A 20,824-nucleotide genomic window follows, 5' to 3' on the forward strand; every position below is an offset into this window, starting at 1 on the left:
ATGGAGAGGGTGGTTAGGTGGAAGAAAATGAGAAACTTGTGGTATCTTCACCCTCAATGACCTTCAGGTGGGGTTGATGGGGCTGGCTGCTGGTGGAGAGCAGTTGTCCATTCCAGCAGCCACTGTGCCAATATTTTGACTGCCCTGTTAATGGTATGCAGCTCCTCATGGATGTCAGCAATCATACTCCTGGCCAGACTGATCTCAGGCTGCTGAGGGAGGCATGCACCCTTTCCTAGCTGAGACATTGCCCTTGCATCCATTCTGAGTTTTGCTGCATGTGTCTCTCCATGAGAGTGGCCAATCTTTCATGGTCAGAGCTCATGTGGTTAAGCCCCCAGGACAATGTGGATCTCGTGATGGTGATGGACTCCTCAATTCACAGTCCAAGAGCTCCCACTGCCATGGGAAACTCTGCTGGATGTCCAGGCAACTGCATCTGACTGGACAAATACTGTGCCCCAAAAGGCAATTCCTGAGACTCCATATTCCTGTCCATCATTGTGACTTTTCTCTCTCTGATGCGGACTGTGCGCACCTGACACCTCCTCCTGCACTCTGTTGCTCTGCCCTTCACCCTGTGCCATCAACTGCACGCGAAGTGTGGGCTAGTGAGATGTGACACCACGTCCTTGGACATCTCTTCGTCTTCCTGATGTATGAGGGATGAGGTGGCCCAGAGGGAGGTGAGCGAGCAGATCTGGGACCTGTGCGAGACAGAAAAATGAGATATTTAGGTATGGCCCTTCACGTTGTGAAAGCATGCTTTGCACCCTTATGACTCAACCCCATTGTTGCACTCCCACTCATGCCAAGGTCCCTTTGTGCTCAGTGAAGTGACAGCATGATCTCCTCCATTACCACCATGCACCAAGGTACTTTTAATGTTACCTTTATTACCTGATAATGGTGATTCACCGTCACCAGCAGATAGCTGCTCAGGAATCTTGACAATCTCCATGGCCATGTGTTCAACTGAGCGAATTGTTCTCAGACAGGCTGATCCATTCCCAATCTGGGCCATCTCCTTGGTGTTCTTCACCCTTTTAAACCTGAACAACAATATGAATTTGTGTTAGCCAGATATATTGTGCAAGCAGAAATATGTGTCTGTGCATCTCGGTGCTCATTCATGTGTTCTTTGTGCACCTACATGAGCTGCTTGCATATACAAGCCTCATTGCTGAAGCAGAGGTTTGTGCCAGTTCTCCCATCTTAGCTACAGCATGCAGATGTGACCATTTCCTTGGTCTTCTGTGTGGATGAGCCAAGCTACTCACTTTGCCAGAACGCAGCAGGTCTCTGAACTTCTACTGCATTGAATCCAGGAATGTGCGGGCTCTCCTGCTACAGTCACTGCAGCTGCAATTTCTATCCAGTGACATCTCCTCCGAGAAACAGGAAGTTATATGGGCGACCAACCTTTCAGGAGCTCCCACAGCCAGACCAAAAATCTGACTTGTGGGTAGACATTTTTTAAAGTCAGGTTGTGAAGCTGGGAATTCTCCTGAATCTGCGCACCCAACTTGCGGATGAAATTCCAGGCCCTTCTGTTCCACTCCTGGACAGGATACAATAGCAAGTGATCAATGAGACAATCGATCCCTTACTGTAACCCCCAAGTTCTCTCTTCCTTTTTCTAGTTTTCACAATTTTGTTGATTTCATTTAAATTTTATTCTTTTTGAGCTTCAGGTTAGCAGCCTTGCATAACCTTCCCCCTCCTGGTTTGAGTTCAAGTTTCGTGTACACAATCCACTCCTTGATCATTCTTCCCCAAAACATGAGGAAATTCTTGGCTCTCTGTCTTTCCTTCCTTCTAAATTTTAGGCTTTAAAAGCCCAAATTCACAACTTCCCAGTTTCCCTTGTTTGTTTCGTCTCAACCTAAGTGGAGTCCTGGACTATAGGCCTTGCACCCAGGCCTGTGCTCTGAACTTTTGGATGAAGCAACACAGTCAGAAAGATCAGTCTATTAATTGCAGACTCATACTGTTTTAGCTCTACTCATGATCCAATGTCAGTGTAGCTGTTATTGGAATTAGTTATGTGTGAATATGGTGTTAATCAACTTGGAATTATTTCAGTTTAATTTAGGATTAATGAAACTGACAATAATTTGATATTAAAATGGGAAACTGTTACCTACCCTGGTGTATAACTCTGGCTGTGTCCTTCAGCCAATTTAGCACCTGTGGGTATAGCAAATGAAACTGGCAAAGTCATTTAGCATGTCATTAAAGAAAAGGTCACTGCTGCTACAGCTCAGTTCTGTTTATATCACTATCCATTGATCAGATAAAGAGCTTCATGTCACTCAGCATGATCCAGTTACATTAGTTAGTCTGTGCTGCATGGACAAGGTGGGGGATGGGGGGATGCCAGGCAGAAGAGGGCTGGGGTGGGGGGAGGGGGGAGCAGGGTGAAGAAAAGGAAAATTGTGCATCTGTAATGTTCACTGAAGTCAAATGATTAACACCATTTAAAAGTTTGGCCCAAAGTATGTAAAGCATGACCTTGTCTTATTCTTTCATGTCAGCTACAAAAGTTCTATTAAGGAGCAAACTGTAACACAGGGTTGGCTTGGGTCAGGTAGGTTCAAATTAGCAAAGTAATGAACATTAGCAAAGTGATAGTGTTACTGGACTAGTAATCCAAAGGCTTGGGCTAATGCCAGGTAATTTAAATTCAATTAATAAATCTGGGGCAGGAGGGTGGAGCAGTGGTTAGCGCTGCTGCCTCACAACTCCAGATTCCTGGGTTCGATCCTGACCTCAGGTACCTGTGGAGTTTGCATATTCTCCCCGTGTCTGTATGGGTTTTCTCCGGGTGCTCTGGTTTCTGCTCACCGTCCAAAGCCATACTGGCTAGGTGAATTGGCTACGGTAAATTGTCCCCCACTGTGTGTGTTTGTGTGTGTGCATGTGATGGATTAGTGTCCCATCCTGGGTGTACCCTGCTTAGCGCCCATTGCCTGTTGGAATAGGCTCCGACTCCCCACACCCTAAATAGGATGAAGTGGTTCTGGAAAAGTGAGTGAATCTGGGGCAGGATTTGTCGAATAGTGAAGTTTCCTGTCTTGCAACCTGAAGAGTCAGCACAAAACACATCCCCACCGATCACAGCAGCTTCCCAGCAGTAATTGGCTGGAGAAGGGGATTCTGCCTCTCACTTCTGCAAGACCTACCTTGGAGAGTTGCAGCCAATCTGATTAGCCGGCAGCTCTGTAGTCCCAGCAGCAATGTCTAGGGCTGGGTCTACAAGCAGTCCCCAGATTCTAAGTCCAGGACCAGGTAAGTATGGGGCGGTCTTATGGCAGGGCTATGGGGAGAAAGGGGTTGGGGTCTTGATGAAAACACTGGTGAGGCAGGGAGCAACTTGGGGGGAGTGGGGGATGGTCCAGGTGCCCTTGAGAGAGGCAGCACCCCCTTCCTACCTGAAGCCAGAGCAGGGTGAGCTTCCACCCAGCCTTTGAACTTGAGGCCAGGCAGTAAGGGGCTAATAATTAGCTACTTAAGGGCCTCAATTGGGGTGAGGGTAGGTAGGCCGCCCTAGGCCTCGTCTGTGCCACATAAAATTGCGGACAGTTCAGTATTGGGAGAACAGTGGGAAGGTCTCCTGGGCAATTTTATGGGAATTTTACAGGCCTCCCAAGCCTGCTTACCTGCTGCCTGGGACCATAAAATTCTGCCCCAGAATACAAAGCTCGACTCAAATACAAAGCAATGATCATGAAATTACCAGATTGTCATAAAAGCCAGCCTAATTAGTAGTTCACTAATGTCCTTCAAGGGAGGAAATCAGCTATCTTCACCCAATCTGACCTACATCTGACTTCAGGCCCTCAGCAATGTGATTGATTAGTAACTATGTTCTGAAATTGTCAAGGAAACCACTCTGTTTTGTCAGTGATAGAAATGTTGAATAAGAGTGAAACTAGGCAGACCACATGGCATCAATTTAGGCACTGGAAATGACAAAGGCACATCCTGTCTAGTCAACACTGCAAAGTCCTTGTCACTAATAGCCTAACATAGTCATACTCACCGAATCATACATTACAGCCAATGTCCCAATCACCATCTCTGTGCATGTCCTGACCCACCAGCAGGACAGGCCCATGAAAAGTGGAGGCACAATATTATACAGACAGGAGGGTTTGGCCCAGGGAGTCCTCAACATTGACACTGGACCCCATGAAGTCTCATGACAGTAGGCCAAACATGATCAAGGAAACCTTTTATTCTTTCATGAAATGTGAGTGTTGCTGGCAGGGTCAGCATTTGTTGCCCATCCTTAATTATCCTTGAAAAGGTGGTGGTGAGCTGCCTTCTTGAGCCATTGCCATCCATGTGATATAGCTAGTCTGTTGGCATTGACCTCAAGGGCTACCTGCTGCCACTGTGTCTGTCTGGTAGCTTTGTGGCTGCCTGAGGGAAGAGGACCTCTCTCCTCTGGTCCACCTTCAGCAAGCCCTCTAGTGCTGCACCAGAGATTGCTGGAGCACATTCTTTTGTTTGTTGCACCATTTTCACTTCTCTGTCTGCTCAAACTCTTCTTTAACCTGTTCAGCGCCTGCTGCAGCCAGAATGCAGCTTGCCTTGCAGAGATGCAGGCTTGCTTTAAGTAACCTATATTTAAGTATTGCTGAGGTGACAGAGAGGGTGGAAGGGAGTAGTGTGATTGATGCGGTGGACATGGGGCAGAATTTTCTGCTTAACGTGTGTGTGTGTGTGTGTGTGTGTGTGTGTGTGTGTGTGTGTGGGGGGTGTGTGTGTGTGTGTGGGGGAGGGGGTGGGGTGCGAGCCCTGCACGTCAGCTTGTAAAATGACGCGTGGTGACATCGGGCGAGTGTCCCGACGCCACTGCCGCCATCACGATATTTCACCTGGTGGGCGGGCGATGAAGTTCAACGCGCACCCGCCATTAATTAATGGGCTAGTTAAGGCCCTTAAATCGGCAATCGACGGTGATTTTCAGGCACTTGTGCGATCTTTGGGTCGGCGCAATGGGCAGGCGGGTTAGAGACTTCTTAATAAAACTCATCCACAGGCGGAATAAGAGGGCTCAGTGGGGTTATCAATCTAGTCTGTGAGTACTTATTGCAGAAAGTGCCTGTGTGATCTGTAGCAGTTCAGAACGAATTCCAGCAGCTTTCTATGTACCCTGAACCTTCAGTTCAGCACTCTGTAGTCAGTAATCATTAAAAGGCCTACGGCTTTCCAGAGGCCTCCCTTCAGCCTGGATATGGGTTCTGATATGTCCACAGGAGGCAGCTCCTCTGAGGAGGAAGGGAGGGTTAGTATAAGGAGGAGGCCAGGAGTGCACAATCAGCCTCCAGGGAAACCACCTTTGGGAGTACAGGCGCAGGCACAAGGGGTGCAGGGCCAAGAGATAGTCCAAGGTGGAAGGGGCCGCCGAAGGCGTCACTATCCTGCTGCCAGGGTATACAGGCAGCGAAGCAGCTCCCTCAGTGTGACTGAGGTGCAGTGCCGAAGGATGCTCCGACTGACAAGGGAGACAGTCAACTACATCTGTCAGATGATTAGCCCTGAGATTTCTCCTAACTGTGTGGGCGGACATCCCATGCCAAAGGCTCTGAAGGTCACAGTTGCCCTCAACTTCTATGTCTCTGGCTCCTTCCAGGGCTCAGTGGATGATCTTTGCGGTGTCTCCCAATCAGCTGTCCACACTTGTGTCAAGCAGGTTACAGACGTGCTATTCAGGCGGGCATTGACCTTCATCCACTTCCACTAGGACCAGGCAAGCCAGCTTCACGGCCATTGCTGGCTTTCCCCACGTCCAGGGTGCTATTGACTGCACACATGTGGCCATCAAGGCACCAGCAGGTGAGCCCGGTGCCTTCGTCAACAGGAAGGGCTTCCACTCCATGAACATGCAGATAGTGTGTGATCACAGGATGCAGATTCTACAAGTCTGTGCAAGGTACCCAGGCAGCTCCCATGACACTTACATCCTCAGAGACTCCCAGGTGCCAGGGCTCTTCAGTGCTCCGGCTCGGCTTGATGGATGGCTGCTGGGTGATGAGGGCTACCCCTGCAAAGGTGGCTCATGACACCTCTCTGCCATCCAAGAACAGAAGCTGAGCATCGGTACAATAGGAGCCATGGCACCACAAGGACTGTGGTGGAGAGAGCCATCGGTCTTCTCACGATGCGCTTCCGGTGCCTGGACTGCTCAGGGGGCGCACTCCAGTACCCCCCAGATCATGTGTCGGTGATAGTGGTTGCATGCTGCGCTCTCCACAATCTTGCATGGGAAAGGGGGGATGCAGTGGATGATAAAGACATTGATGCAGTGGATGCGGCTGCACACGATGAGTCCAGCACTGATTCTGAGGATGAGGAAGCACAGAGGAATGATGAGGGCTAAACGTTGAACTGGGACTACACCAAGGAGGCAGGGATACCAGGGACACTTTAATCCAGTGAACCTTCAGCCAGCTCCACAAAAATGGATCAGGAGGACCAGCCTTGACTGGCACTTCCATAGTCGGCACTTAAGTGCTACATCTGCCACTTCATCAGCTGCAACTAAGGGATTTGGACATAAACCTCAATGTTCACTCAAACACTCAGGATATTTATGTAAAACATACAAATGCAGAACAAAGGAGCCACCCTCAGCCATTGTAACACATCTGGTTTTAATTTTCACCATCATAAGGTCACACAGAATCAAACCAAAATGTTTTACAAGCATAAACAAATAAAAATTCCCTAATCCAGAGCCAACACAAAAGCACCAGTGAGAAACCTGTGGTGTGCCTAAGGTGCCTTATGCTTACGTTTACGGGTGCTATGTCTTGGTGCCGCCCCATTGCTTGGAGTGGCATCTGAGACAGCCTGCTGACTCTGCTGTCCTGTTGGCCTTGATGACCTTGGAGGTCGTCCTCTGGTCCATGGAGCCTGTGCTGGCCCTGCCTGGGAAGGAGCTGCCAGGTCCACAGCTGGCATCTCCCCAGTTGTCGCAGCCTTACCTGATGAAGCAGTCACTGGGAGAGGGGCGAAGCAGCTGTTGCCCTCATCCTTAGCACCGAGCCTGCAGATACGCCAGGCAGCTGCTCCGCCGACATAAGGTCGCCCCAGACGCTCCTGCTCACCGTCAATGGATGGCAACGAGCTGGGAAGCTTGAAGCCCACACCATCTCCCACATTGGCAATGACATGCTGTGCCACTGGCACTGTGAGGCCTTGCAGGTCCGAGCTGCTTGTTCTCCTAGAAGCCCCTCTCCACGAGAGTTGCCACTTTCTCCATGGAGGAAGCATGACGCTCTGCCATGAGGCTCACTGCATCGGTGATGCTCTGCTTGGACTCCACCACCACAGACACCAAGTGAAGCATAGTCTCATGCAACACTCCCAGATGTTCCCGCACACCTGGGCGCATTTCCTGCAGCTGCTGCGTCATGGATGACTCCAGAGGCACATCATCACGCCCCAATTCAGCATGTGCCTGGTCCCCTGCAGTCCTCTGATTGCTGGCGCCATCGATACTCTGTCTCTACCAGCTCCTCCAGCAGTTGTGAAGTGCCCTCACCACTGTGCCCCGGGACACTAGCCGATGTTGCAATGCCCACAGATGCGCTAATATCTGCGCTGGTGCCTGCCTCGCAGAAATGGTGTGACACGGGTGACAGCTGAGGGCCCTCAGGTGTGAGAGGGGGCATCTGCAGTTCCTCCTGGCGGCCATGCTCTGATGATGCTGAAATTAACAAGGACAGTGGATCAGTTAGCGTGCACACAGTGACACACTTCATCCCTTTCCCCCGGTTCATTATGCGCTCAACCTTCCAGAACCTATGGAGATGAATATTGGTGGGGTGGCAAATAGTCAGGAGGAGACCTTAACATTATAGGCGGAAACAGACAGGCTGGTCAGATGGCCTAAGGAATGCCAAATGGAATGTTATGTGGATAAGTGTGAGGTGATGCACTTGGGCAGGAGAAAAAAGGTATGGGAATACACGAGGAATGGTGGGACTGTGGAAAGTCAGGAGGATCAAAGGGACTTTGCTGGGCATGTCGACAGGCCCATTAAGTAGCGGAACAGGTACATAAGGTGTTTAAAAAAGTAAATGTCAGACTTGCCTTTATTAGCTGAGGAATAGAATATAGGAACAGGGAGGTCATGTTGCAAGTGCAGAAAACGCTGCCTAGGCCACAGCTATAGTTCTGCGTGCAGTTGTGATATGCGTTTCACGGGAGAGATGTGATTGGAGTGGAGAGAGTGCAGAGGTTGTTGACCAGGATGCACGCTGGGCTGGAGAGTTTGAGTTATGAGGACACATAGCATAGACTGGGGATATTTCCCCTGGAGCAGAGGAGATTGAGGGGTGACAATATTGAGCTTTGTAACATAATGAGGGGCATAGATAGGTTTGACAGAAAGGAACTTTTCCCCTTGGCAGAGGGATGAGTAACCTGGTGGCATTGATTTAAGGTAAGGGGCATGAGGCTGACAGGTGAGGTGATGAGCAACTTTTGCACACATTAATGTGGGACGCACTGCCTGAAAGGGTAGTGGACATAGAAACCCACCTAACATGTAATAACTATTTGGATGTGCAGTTTACAAGGCCATGGGGATATGGCTGGAAATGGGATAAGAACACTTTGGAAGGTACTTGAAACGCGCATCTTCGAAGGGACGACGGACCTTTGTCAATGACCCACACCTCTGACTCTATCAGTCTGTGAATGAGCAATGTTGCAACAATAACGATTCATCATCAGTGCTATGGATGGTGGGAAGACAGAGCAGATGTCAGTGTTGACCTCAAATACCTGGCCGCTCCACCCCAGCCTCACTGACACCAATGGACCTGGGTGTATGGCGCCTCTTAAGCTCCAGGGCCTCCTGCTCGATGCGGCTTAAAATCATCAGCTGGGCCTGGCCACCTCCAGTCCGCAAACGCTCACGTGCATTGTGAGCACTTTTCTCCTGAAAAACAGAGAAGACCATTCATTGTAGCTAATCACACATGGACTCTGCACGCGCATGCCGCACCCCAACCACAGTGGCCCATATCAGACCTCCAGTGCATCCTCTCCATGCTACTGCTGATCAGCCACACAAAGATAGTACACCTGCTCCCAACACCCCCAAACGGCCACCTTGGACACATTCTGCGTCCATCACTTTAGGAAACATACGGCCTTTGTTCCCATAGCAAGGAGGCGCAACTCCGTGTAGCGTCGAGGGCAGCTGATGGCTCTTGGCCATGAGACCTTGAGGCTTCCCTTCTACAATCTCATCACCTTGAATAGGACATGTGTTGGAGTTCTGAGTATGCACCTAGCTGCATCACCTGCAGGTTGCCCCCAGACTACTCTTGTGCGACTAAGAGCAATACATGATGCGGGGGAGAACTCATCATCTTATGAACCGCTCAGGCTGATGTAAGCATGGGCACAATCTGCATGCCCACCCAGTGTACGAGAAATGGCCAACATGATTCAATGCAGTCACGACAGTAAGACTTGTGGGGGGTGGGGGGGCGTGGGGGGGGGGGTGCCCTCAAAGGCTAAGGCTACCTACTGGGTTAAATGCCCAATGCCAACATGGTACTCATCCTTCCAGAGTGCAACAAATCATTGAAGCGCTTACGGCATTGGATCCAGGTGCGCCCCACCACGTCGCGGGAGCTCACCACCTCCACCACCTCCTCCCATGCACGTTTAGTCATGTGGGATGGGGCCTCCTCCTCCCATCCTGGGGGACCAACACGTCCCGCTGTGCTGCCACCTCCTCGAGGAGAGCAGCAAGGCAATCATCAGGAAAGCAAGGGGCACATTGGCGCCCCCCCCCCCCCCCCCCCCCCCCCCCCCCCCTGCTGGCCTACCCTGCAGCCTGCCCTGCTCCTGTGGCAGACCCTGCAGCCTGCCATGCTCCTCTGCTGTTCCCTCCAGACTGCCTTGGTCAGCAGACCCCCTGCAGTTGGATCTCGAGGTGGCCATTGTGAGCAGCCTACAGGAGGCTGCCAGGCCTTCTTTTAAATAGACTGCCGGTCGCTATTGGACCCAGTATTCTGTGCATGCCCGCTGTCGCCCGCACACTCCCGCTACCCATGGGAGTCGGAAAAGCATTGGGTGAGCCTTAATTGCCCTGCCCACACAAAAAATAGTGGCGCGGCCCCGATTGCGAGCGCTGGTCGGTCCGCGTCTGCTCCTGCTCTGCCCACCCACCAAACGGAAAATTTTGGCCATGGCCTTCCAAAAGACATTTGATGAGTGCCAAATAACAGGCTTGTCGGCAAAGTTAAAATCAATGGAATAAAAGGATGAATACAAAGTTGACTAAGTGACAGGAAACAGAGACTAGTGGCAATTTTTTTTTCCTCAACTAGAGGAAGATATAAAGTGGTGTTCCCCAGGGGTCAATATTAGGACCACTGGTTTACTTTATTTGTATTAATGAACCAGACTTGAGCGTGCAGGGTACAATTCCAAAATTTGCAGATGATACAAAACTTGTAAGTATTATTAATTGTGAAGAGGATAGTGATAGGCTTCAAGAGGACATAGATTGGTGGAATGGGCAGAGATGTGGTATATGTATTTTACTGCAGAGAATTGTGAAGTGACTCATTTTGGTAGAAACAACAAGGAGAGGCATTAAAGATGAAAGGTACAATTCTAAACGTGCAGGAATAGTGGAACCTGGGGGTATATGGGGGCAGGGCTAGTTCAAGGGTATTTGCTGCCCTAGGTGAACATTTCAGTCTGGTGCATACCCCCCCATCTTCCCCGCCCCACAATTAACTTTTGAAAATGAATACAGTAAAATTGAACTACTCTCACGGAACTGCTAAAACTTGTCAAAATGTTGGGTAGTGGTTATTGATGGCTGCCCTCACTCCGACCTCATCTTCCCATAAGCCTCTCTGCTTCTCAGCTTCTTTGGCCTCGGCGCCAGTTAAATTTGTGCACTCCACTCCCGCATGTCTAGCGAGACCTCAATCCGCATCATGAGATCATCACCCAGGTGCTCTCCTTTCTGAATGGTTTGAATTGAAAATGTGAAAACTCAGGGAACCAGCAATTCAACCGGTGGCACCACCCATTCCACTCCGCGTGCATGCCCAACATTAATTAACTATTCTGCATTAGTTTAGTATGAATAAATATTCATATTCTGTGTTTATAAATAAATTACAGGTTTATTTTACAAGAAAAACTGTATTATGATATCGATTGTACGTAACACTCCCATTGTTCTACACTTTTCACAGGATATATCACAGAATCTTTACAGTGCAGAAGAAAGCCATTCAGCCTATTGAGTCTGCACTGGCTTGCTGAAGAACAGTCCCAGTCCCCTGCCTTATCCCCGTAACCTTGCAAATTCATTCTTTTCAGATAGCAATTCAATTCCCTTTTGAATACTTTGATTGAACCTGTCTCCACCACCCGTTCAGGAAGTTTGTTCCAGACTCCAACCACCCTCTGGGCACAATGCATTAATGTATAATATTGGCTCAGATGACATGATACTGCACTATGTGTTTTCATGGAAGTTGTTCAAGATTTAGAATTTACCTTTCCACGCTTTCAGTTTAGCAAATGTAGAAACCGGTTCCTTCAGGTCAATATTTTGAGCAATTGCATGTTCTGTTGACAAGGTGGATAGCGCAGCAAGCCTTTTTTGCATCATTGAGGACTAAGGTATATTTTGATCAACTTTGACTTGGAAAAGCTTTGCTCACCACTGGCCACAGAAACAGGGAATGCCAAGAGGATGCAGAGAGCAATAAAAGTGCTAGGGACACCATCTCTCAGCTTATTTTTGCATACAAAGTTTAATACATCATGTAGTGATGCACACTTTGGAACTCGTCTTGCAATGGCTCGCAATTCATTGCACAAATCTGAAGCACCTTTGGAGTCCCCAGGTTTTAAAGCCTACTCTAGCTTCAAGCAATGTTCCACAATCTGCTTTGATGTGCTGCTCTGTAAACTGAACATCATGGAGGAAGCCAAATGCAGCACTAATTTGATGCATCTGTACAAATCTTTATTCAACCAATTGTATTCCTGTGTCAAGAAGTGCAAAATAAAAGTTCACTTTGAATTTTTCCTTGGGGCTCTGAATAGGCTTCTCATCTGCTTCATATGTGAACTGCTTCCGCTTTCTCTGAATGTAGACTAGATCTGATTCAATGTGTGCCAGTATCTCCAAATTCTCAGCAAGTTCACATGCAATATGGGTGTTTTCTCAAACCCTTCATCTTTCCTGCAGGGTACAATTCTAAAAGTGCAGGAGTGGAGACACCTAGGGTATATGTACACAAATCATTGAAGGTGGTAGGACAGGTTTAGAAAGTAGTGAAAAAGGCATATGGGATCCTGAGCTTTCTAGATAGACACATAGAGTTCAAAAACACAAATGTTACGGTGAACCTTTCTTTATGAGAATGTTTCTAGAGATGAGAGACTTCAGTTACAGTAAATTGGAGAAGATGTTTTTTTTTCTTCTTAAAGGGAGGGTTCAGAGGAGATTTGATGGAGGTTTTCAAAATTGTGAGGGGTCTAGATAGAGTTGGTAGAGAGAAATTGTTCCCATTGGTCATACAATTGAGAACCAGAGGGCACCGATTTAAGGTGATTGGCAAAAGAAGCAATGGCGACATGAGGAAAAACATATTTATGCAGTGAGTGGTTAGGATTTGGAATGCATTGCCTGAGTGGAGGCAGATTTATTCACGGCTTTCAAAAGGGAATTAGATAAACAACTAAAGGGAGAAAAATTGCTGGGCTATGGGGAAAGGGCGGGAACTTGGGGCAACATTTTCCCCGTCGGGGGAAAAGTGCAGGAGCGGGCGGGTGGCCTTCTGATCGGCCCGCCCAGCGTTAAGTCCACCAGGAAGCATTGTGTGCTCCCTGTGCGAGAGGGGGGAGATTTCCTCAGCCAGGAGTGCGCTGTTTCACGCTTGTGCATGAAAGAGCACACAGATCTCCCTGAGGCCAAGTACTGCCTCGGAGTTCAGCTCCAATTGAAAATTTTAAATAAAGGTGATAAAAAAATTTCCCTGCCATGTCCCCTGATGTGACAGTGTCACATGAGTTGGGACATGTCCATACCTTTTATTGAAATATTTCATTAAATATTTAAATACCCTCATGAAACCTCATTCTGCCCTTGGATGAGGTTTCATGTTTTTTCCAAAGCCTGCCTGGGCTCCTGGCCTGCCCGCCAACCTTAAGGTTGGACGGGCAGATCCAATAATCATCTTAATCAGTTTTTTAATGGCCTTAATAAGCCATTGATAGTTCGGCAGGTGGCTGTGTGCCAGCTGATCTGAGAATCTAAATGACGCAGGGTGATGTTGGGACTCACGCCCGTCATATCCCCGTGTCATTTTACACATCGGCAAGCGGGCCCTGCCCCCACTCGCTGACCGGAAGATGCTGCCCCAGGAATAGCTGATTTGCTCTTGCACAGAGCCAGGATGGAAACAAATGCCTGAATGGCCTCGTTCTGTGCTGTAACCACTTAGTGATTCCATTCTGTGATACCACGTAAACAGGTTGAATGTGAGGTTCTCAATCTCCTTATAATATTTAAATAACTAACCCACCGCCAGAGTTTGGGTTTTTAGAAGTTGAAATTTAACCCTATGATTCTAGTTGATACTGAAAACAATGTGAATGGTAAAGGTTTAGAAAAGCTGTGCAAGTGTCCCTGACTCTTTGAGCAGGTCCTGATTGGTTTTTGTTATTAGTTTTAATTTGTTGTTTCACTTTTCCTTCCAGTCTGCAGCTCTCGGGGGTGCGGCCCATCTGGTAAATTTCCAAAGCACGAACACAGTGGCAGGGCTCTTGATGGCTCAACAGTTTTACAGCTGCCAAATGGCTGGATTTTCAATCCCAGCAGCAGAACACAGGTAATGAGCATTAAAGGGCAGATTGTTCAGCGGGTCCTGAAATGGGGATTATTTATGCACTTTGCAATATGAGCTGATGAATCTGCTGTAAGCATATGTGGATAGAAAAATGTTTTAACCAAGTGCTTGCAACTAATTAATTCCCTTAACATACATTAGGCACTAACCTGCTTGTGTACACATTGTTGTGAGGTCCAAACTTAATTTAGCGGCTGGGAACTGCAAATCCCAACAGGGGTTTCTGTGCCTGCACGGACTTCAGGAGCAGGCGATGCATGCATATTCCAGCAGTTAAAGGGCTCAGCCACCCTGACAGCAGTGTGCCTGCCTGAAGGAAAGAAAAAGAAACAGCGTGAAAGCTAGATAAAGTGACCGGGAGCAGAACGCCATAATCCAGAGGAGTCCCAGGCAGGGGACAGGGAGAGGTTCTAATTAAGAAGATAAAGGAGCAGAGTAAGAGGGTCCAAGCAGAAAAAGGGCTGTGGTTGGCACACTTAAAATAATAGGGGCTCAGAAGAAGACCTGATAATGTAAGAAGGCAACAGAAGGTTGGTGATTCTGTGCTGCAGGCCATAAGGGTGAAGCTACCCATTTAGAGCAGTAGTATTCTGCTCAGCACAGCTGAAGAGCTTTTTTTATTCATTTGTGGGATGTGGACATCTCCAACTAGGCCAGCATTTATTACCCTAATTTCCTTTGAGAAGGTGGTGGTGAGTTTACTTCTTGAACCGCTGCAGTCCATGTATTGTAGGAACACCCACAGTACTGTCAGAGAGAGAGTTCCAGGATTTTGATCCAGCGACAATGGAGGAATGGCGATATAGTTCCAAGTCAGGATGGCGAGTGGCTTGGAAGGGGAACTTGCAGGTGGTGGCATTCCCATGCATCTGCTGCCTTTGTCCTTCAAGTTGGTAGAGGTCGTGGGTTTGGAAGGTGCTGTCAAAGGAGCCTAGGTGAGCTGCTCTAGTGCATCTGGTAGATGATACACACTGTTGCCACTGTGCATCAGTGGTGGAGGGAGTGAATGTTTAAGATGATGCTTGGGACGCCAAATAAGCAGGCTGCTTTGTCCTGGATGATGTCTAGCTTCTTGAGTATGCTTGGTACTGCACTCATCCATGCAAATGGAGAGTATTCCATCACACTCCTGACTTGTGCCTTGTCGATGGTGGATAGGCTTCAAGGAGTCAGGAGGTGAGTTACTCTTTGCAGAATTTCCAACTTTTGACCTGCTCTTGTAGCCACACTATTTATATGGTTGGTCCAGTTCAGTTTCTGGTCAAAGTTGATAGTGGGGGATTCAGTGATGGTAATGCCATTGTACGTCAAGAGGCGATGTTTAAATTTTCTCTTGTTGGAGATTGTCATCGCCTGGCACTTGTGTGGTGCAAATGTTATTTGTCACTTATCAGTCCAAGCCTGAATATTGTTCAGATCTTGCTATGTATGGACAGGGACTGCTTCAGTATCTGGGGAGTCGCAAATGGTGCTGAACATTGTGCAGTCATCACTTCTGATGTTATGATGGAGGGAATGTCATTGATGAAACAGCTGAAGAGTGTTGGGCCTAGGACACTACCCTGAGGAACTCCTGCAGCGATGTCCCGGGACTAAGCTGAAGTTGTGCCTGTGAGTTGGTGCTGGAGTGCAGACTCGGGAATCCAGGGGAATGAAGTCTTGAGAGACAAGATTGAAACCCTGCAAGGTGAGCTGTCATTGAGGCCGTCCGAGTTGGAGCAACCTTTAGAGAGAATTCCAAGGTGAGACCTTTGATATTGAAAACTGGAATCCCTCATGAGAGAGACAGAGTTTCAAAGGGATTGGTTTACTTGCAATGTTTATTGATGTCAGGGTGGGTTCTTGAATCTGTTTTGGCCACATCTGCCATTTATTGTGCAGTGTGGTGTCTTCAACTACAGTTTGCCTGTTAATTCACATGTATCTCATATTAACCCTGAATGATAGAATATAAGATAGAAAATGTAACTGTTTTTCTTTCTGAACTTGTAAAGATTATTTTTACTTGTTCTAAACTCGTCGAATCGTGTGGCCTCATTCTCTTAGCAAGTGTCTTGGACCTTAAATTTTGTCTACTTCAACAAAAAGCTACTGGTTCCTAAACGGATCGTACCAAACATTTGGTGTTCTGGTGCAGGATCTTAACAACGTTATCTGATAGTTATGACTTCTGTTATTGCAAACTATTTTTGAATTGTTTCACTGTAGGTAAAGTATGATTGTGTGCTTTGAATTAATTCCATGTGTTCATTGCAAGGTGCAGATGTAACTGATAATCTTTTTAATGCAATTTTATTATACCTTGCATATCACTGCAATTAATACATTGACAATGAGCTCAACTGCATGACATCTGACGTGTCTGTTTAGATCTTTAATTTATCTGTATCCTGTGTTTGTTTGTATCATCTTACCACTGTCCTAGTGACTTTTCCTAAAAGGCCAGATTCCAATAACAAAGCATTTCAAATAATATTATGGGGCCTTTAACTCTTTTGAGTACAAACACGTTTCCATCTGTTCCTATTCAGATGAAGTTACATTGTTTCATAGTTTGGCATTGTAAGATTTGAACTCTTGATCTTAGGGTTACAAACCCAGTACCATAACCACTTGGCTATTTAGGCCAAGTGTATGGGGCCTTTAATGTGCACCAAATCACCAGAACGGGCAATTGGTTACAATCTTATTAACCAGTTAGTGCCACCAACAATCAGTACTCCCAGAGCAGCATTGTTAAATTATTTGAACAATTGAACTATGTTCCTTTCAGGCACTGAACTTGGCACCCGTCTGGTTTAAGGAAAGGGCCATGAACTTAATAAATAAACCAATAACTTTTCTTAAAATGTATATTTTGTAACATTATTATCAGAATTTACATCTGGTGATTAATAATTATTTCTTGTAAATTGCCATAAATAATCACCATTTGTAACTGGCTGTACTACTAAATGTAACACTGCTGTGCAAAATCACATTAGTTTTTTGAAGTGAAAGTTGTTTCATAAATTATCATTGCAGGAATTTGCTGATAATTCGATTGCTGTAAACTGTCATCAATCTTGTAATTTTGAGTGTGGCTCAGTTGGTAGCACTGTTGCTTTTGAGTCAAAAGATTGTAGGTTCAAGTCCATCACAGATTTAATCATATAATTTAACAATGCTGCTCTGGGAGTACTGATTGTTGGTGGAACTAACTGGTTAATAAGGTTGTAACCAATTGCCCGTTCTGGTGATTTGGTGCACATTAAAGGCCCCATAATATTATTTGAAATGCTTTCCTCTTGCCCCGATGAGTATGTTTCCCTGAAACAGTACTGGCAAAAAATACACTTCCTGCTAATTCATTTAATGAACCCTCTTTGTGGGTTAAAAACAAAAAAACTGCGGATGCTGGAAATCCAAAACAAAAACAGAATTACCTGGAAAAACTCAGCAGGTCTGGCAGCATCGGCGGAGAAGAAAAGAGTTGACGTTTCGAGTCCTCATGACCTTTCGACAGAACTTGAGTTCGAGTCCAAGAAAGAGCTGAAATATAAGCTGGTTTAAGGTGTGTGTGTGGGGAGCGGAGAGATAGAGAGACAGAGAGGTGGAGGGGGGTGGTGTGGTTGTAGGGACAAACAAGCAGTGATAGAAGCAGATCATCAAAAGATGTCAACGACAATAGTACAATAGAACACATAGGTGTTAAAGTTAAAGTTGGTGATATTATCTAAACGAATGTGCTAATTAAGAATGGATGGTAGGGCACTCAAGGTATAGCTCTAGTGGGGTTTTTTTTATAATGGAAATAGGTGGGAAAAGGAAAATCTTTATAATTTATTGGAAAAAAAAGGAAGGGGGAAACAGAAAGGGGGTGGGGATGGGGGAGGGAGCTCACGACCTAAAGTTGTTGAATTCAATATTCAGTCTGGAAGGCTGTAAAGTCCCTAGTCGGAAGATGAGGTGTTGTTCCTCCAGTTTGCATTGGGCTTCACTGGAACAATGCAGCAAGCCAAGGACAGACATGTGGGCAAGAGAGCAGGGTGGAGTGTTAAAATGGCAAGCGACAGGGAGGTTTGGGTCATTCTTGTGGACAGACCACAGGTGTTCTGCAAAGCGGTCGCCCAGTTTACGTTTGGTCTCTCCAATGTAGAGGAGACCACATTGGGAGCAACGAATGCAGTAGACTAAGTTGGGGGAAACGCAAGTGAAATGCTGCTTCACTTGAAAGGAGTGTTTGGGTCCTTGGACGGTGAGGAGAGAGGAAGTGAAGGGGCAGGTGTTGCATCTTTTGCGTGGGCATGGGGTTGTGCCATAGGAGGGGGTTGAGGAGTAGGGGGTGATGGAGGAGTGGACCAGGGTGTCCCGGAGGGAGCGATCCCTACGGAATGCCGATAAGGGAGGTGAAGGGAAGATGTGTTTGGTGGTGGCATCATGCTGGAGTTGGCGGAAATGGCGGAGGATGATCCTTTGAATGCGGAGGCTGGTGGGGTGATAAGTGAGGACAAGGGGGACCCTATCATGTTTCTGGGAGGGAGGAGAAGGCGTGAGGGCGGATGCGCGGGAGATGGGCCGGACACGGTTGAGGGCCCTGTCAACGACCGTGGGTGGAAAACCTCGGTTAAGGAAGAAGGAGGACATGTCAGAGGAACTGTTTTTGAATGTAGCATCATCGGAACAGATGCGACGGAGGCGAAGGAACTGAGAGAATGGGATGGAGTCCTTACAGGAAGCGGGGTGTGAGGAGCTGTAGTCGAGATAGCTGTGGGAGTCAGTGGGTTTGTAATGGATATTGGTGGACAGTCTATCACCAGAGATTGAGACAGAGAGGTCAAGGAAGGGAAGGGAAGTGTCAGAGATGGACCACGTGAAAATGATGGAGGGGTGGAGTTTGGAAGCAAAATTAATAAATTTTTCCAAGTCCTGATGAGAGCATGAAGCGGCACCGAAGTAATCATCGATGTACCGGAGAAAGAGTTGTGGAAGGGGGCCGGAGTAGGACTGCAACAAGGAATGTTCCACATACCCCATAAAGAGACAGGCATAGCTGGGGCCCATGCGGGTACCCATAGCCACACCTTTTATTTGGAGGAAGTGAGAGGAGTCGAAGGAGAAATTGTTCAGCGTGAGAACAAGTTCAGCCAGACGGAGGAGAGTAGTGGTGGATGGGGATTGTTCGGGCCTCTGTTCGAGGAAGAAGCTAAGGGCCCTCAGACCATCCTGGTAGGGGATGGAGGTGTAGAGGGATTGGACGTCCATTGTGAAGAAGAAGCGGTAGGGGCCAGGGAACTGGAAATTGTTGATGTGACGTAAGGTGTCAGAGGAATCACGGATGTAGGTGGGAAGGGACTGGGCAAGGGGAGAGAGAAGGGAGTCAAGATAACGAGAAATGAGTTCTGTGGGGCAGGAGCAAGCTGAGACGATCGGTCTACCGGGGCAGTTCTGTTTGTGGATTTTGGGTAGGAGATAGAAGCGGGCCGTCCGAGGTTGGGCGACTATCAGGTTGGAAGCTGTGGGAGGGAGATCCCCAGAGGAGATGAGGTCAGTGACAGTCCTGGAAACAATGGCTTGATGTTCAGTGGTGGGGTCATGGTCCAGGGAGAGGTAGGAGGAAGTGTCTGCGAGTTGACGCTCAGCCTCCGCGAGGTAGAGGTCAGTGCGCCAGACAACAACAGCACCACCCTTGTCAGCGGGTTTGATGACAATGTCAGGGTTGGACCTGAGAGAATGGAGTGCAGTAAGTTCAGAGAGAGACAGGTTAGAATGGGTGAGAGGAGCAGAGAAATTGAGATGACTAATGTCGCGCCGACAGTTCTCAATGAAAAGATCGAGAGAAGGTAAGAATCCAGAGGGAGGGGTCCAGGTGGAGGGAGAATATTGGAGATGGGTAAAAGGATCCGTTGAACTGGGAGAGGACTCCTGCCCAAAGAAGTGAGCCCGGAGACGAAGACGGCGGAAGAAGAGTTCAGTATCATGCCGAGCCCGAAATTCATTGAGGTGAGGGCGTAAGGGTATGAAACTAAGTCCTTTGCTGAGCACTGAACGTTCAGCATCGGAGAGGGGAAGGTCAAGGGGTATAATGAATACACGGCTGGGGTTGGGATTGGAAGAAAGGGTGGGGATGGAGGGACAGGCAGGGGTGGAGGGTCCTAGATGGGTGTTGGTGTCGATGAGTTTCACTGTTGTACACAAAGGAGACTTGTATTTTGAGGTCCGGACCTCATAAAAATGCTGGCAGTGAGCTGCAGCAGCCATAGAATTGCCCCAAATCAGCCCGCTGTTGAGACATTGGCTGGTTTCCACACTGTGTCAGGTAGCAGGTCAGGCTTCCAAGTGGCGAGCTGTTCCCTCAGAGCAGCAGTTCTGCGACAGAAGATTTTTTATGGGCCCAGTAGAAGTACTTTCTTCCTCCTAGCACTGTAAGAATTAAAATTTGTACGGACAGGATGGGGTCTAATTTAAACAGCACTAATTTCTCCTCACACCACCAGTCCGTAAACAGAAAGGTGTTTTTGATTTGTTTCCCCTTTATAAGTGGTGGCGTATTTCTTAACCCCTTGGTTTTGGTGTGAACCAATTTTTTATTTATAACTCTACAGCAAACTCGAGATAGGTGAATTCAAAGGGTTAGTTTATTTGCACACACCCAAAACACGGAAAGGAGAGTCACAATGTCAACCCCTCGCATTCGTACAGTAAAAAGAGGGATAGAGAGAAGGTTCTGTCATACAGATACCACAGAGAAAATAAATATTTTCATGTGGGTTCCAGAGTCCAGAATCAAAGTCCAATGAGGTATTCCTTCATGGAGGTCGGTGGGTTGAAAGCCAATGCTGTATAATTCACTTGTTCACATGCTGACTTCACACGATGAAATAAACACGTAGCGATGAATCAGTCTTGTCGGTGGTGGTACA

General features: G+C 47.5%; 1 protein-coding gene across 1 annotated transcript in view; it reads left to right on the forward strand.

Moving 5' to 3' along the window:
* Positions 1 to 20,824, forward strand: part of nampt2 (nicotinamide phosphoribosyltransferase 2) — a 66,026-nt gene that overhangs the window by 25,943 nt on the left and 19,259 nt on the right. The window contains exon 6 of the mRNA XM_041192052.1: positions 13,774 to 13,904. Within this exon, the coding sequence (XP_041047986.1) occupies positions 13,774 to 13,904 (131 nt within the window). The remainder of the gene's footprint in view (positions 1 to 13,773; positions 13,905 to 20,824) is intronic.

The sequence above is a fragment of the Carcharodon carcharias genome, chromosome 7 (assembly GCF_017639515.1).
Source record: "Carcharodon carcharias isolate sCarCar2 chromosome 7, sCarCar2.pri, whole genome shotgun sequence".
Taxonomy (NCBI): Eukaryota; Metazoa; Chordata; class Chondrichthyes; order Lamniformes; family Lamnidae; genus Carcharodon; species Carcharodon carcharias.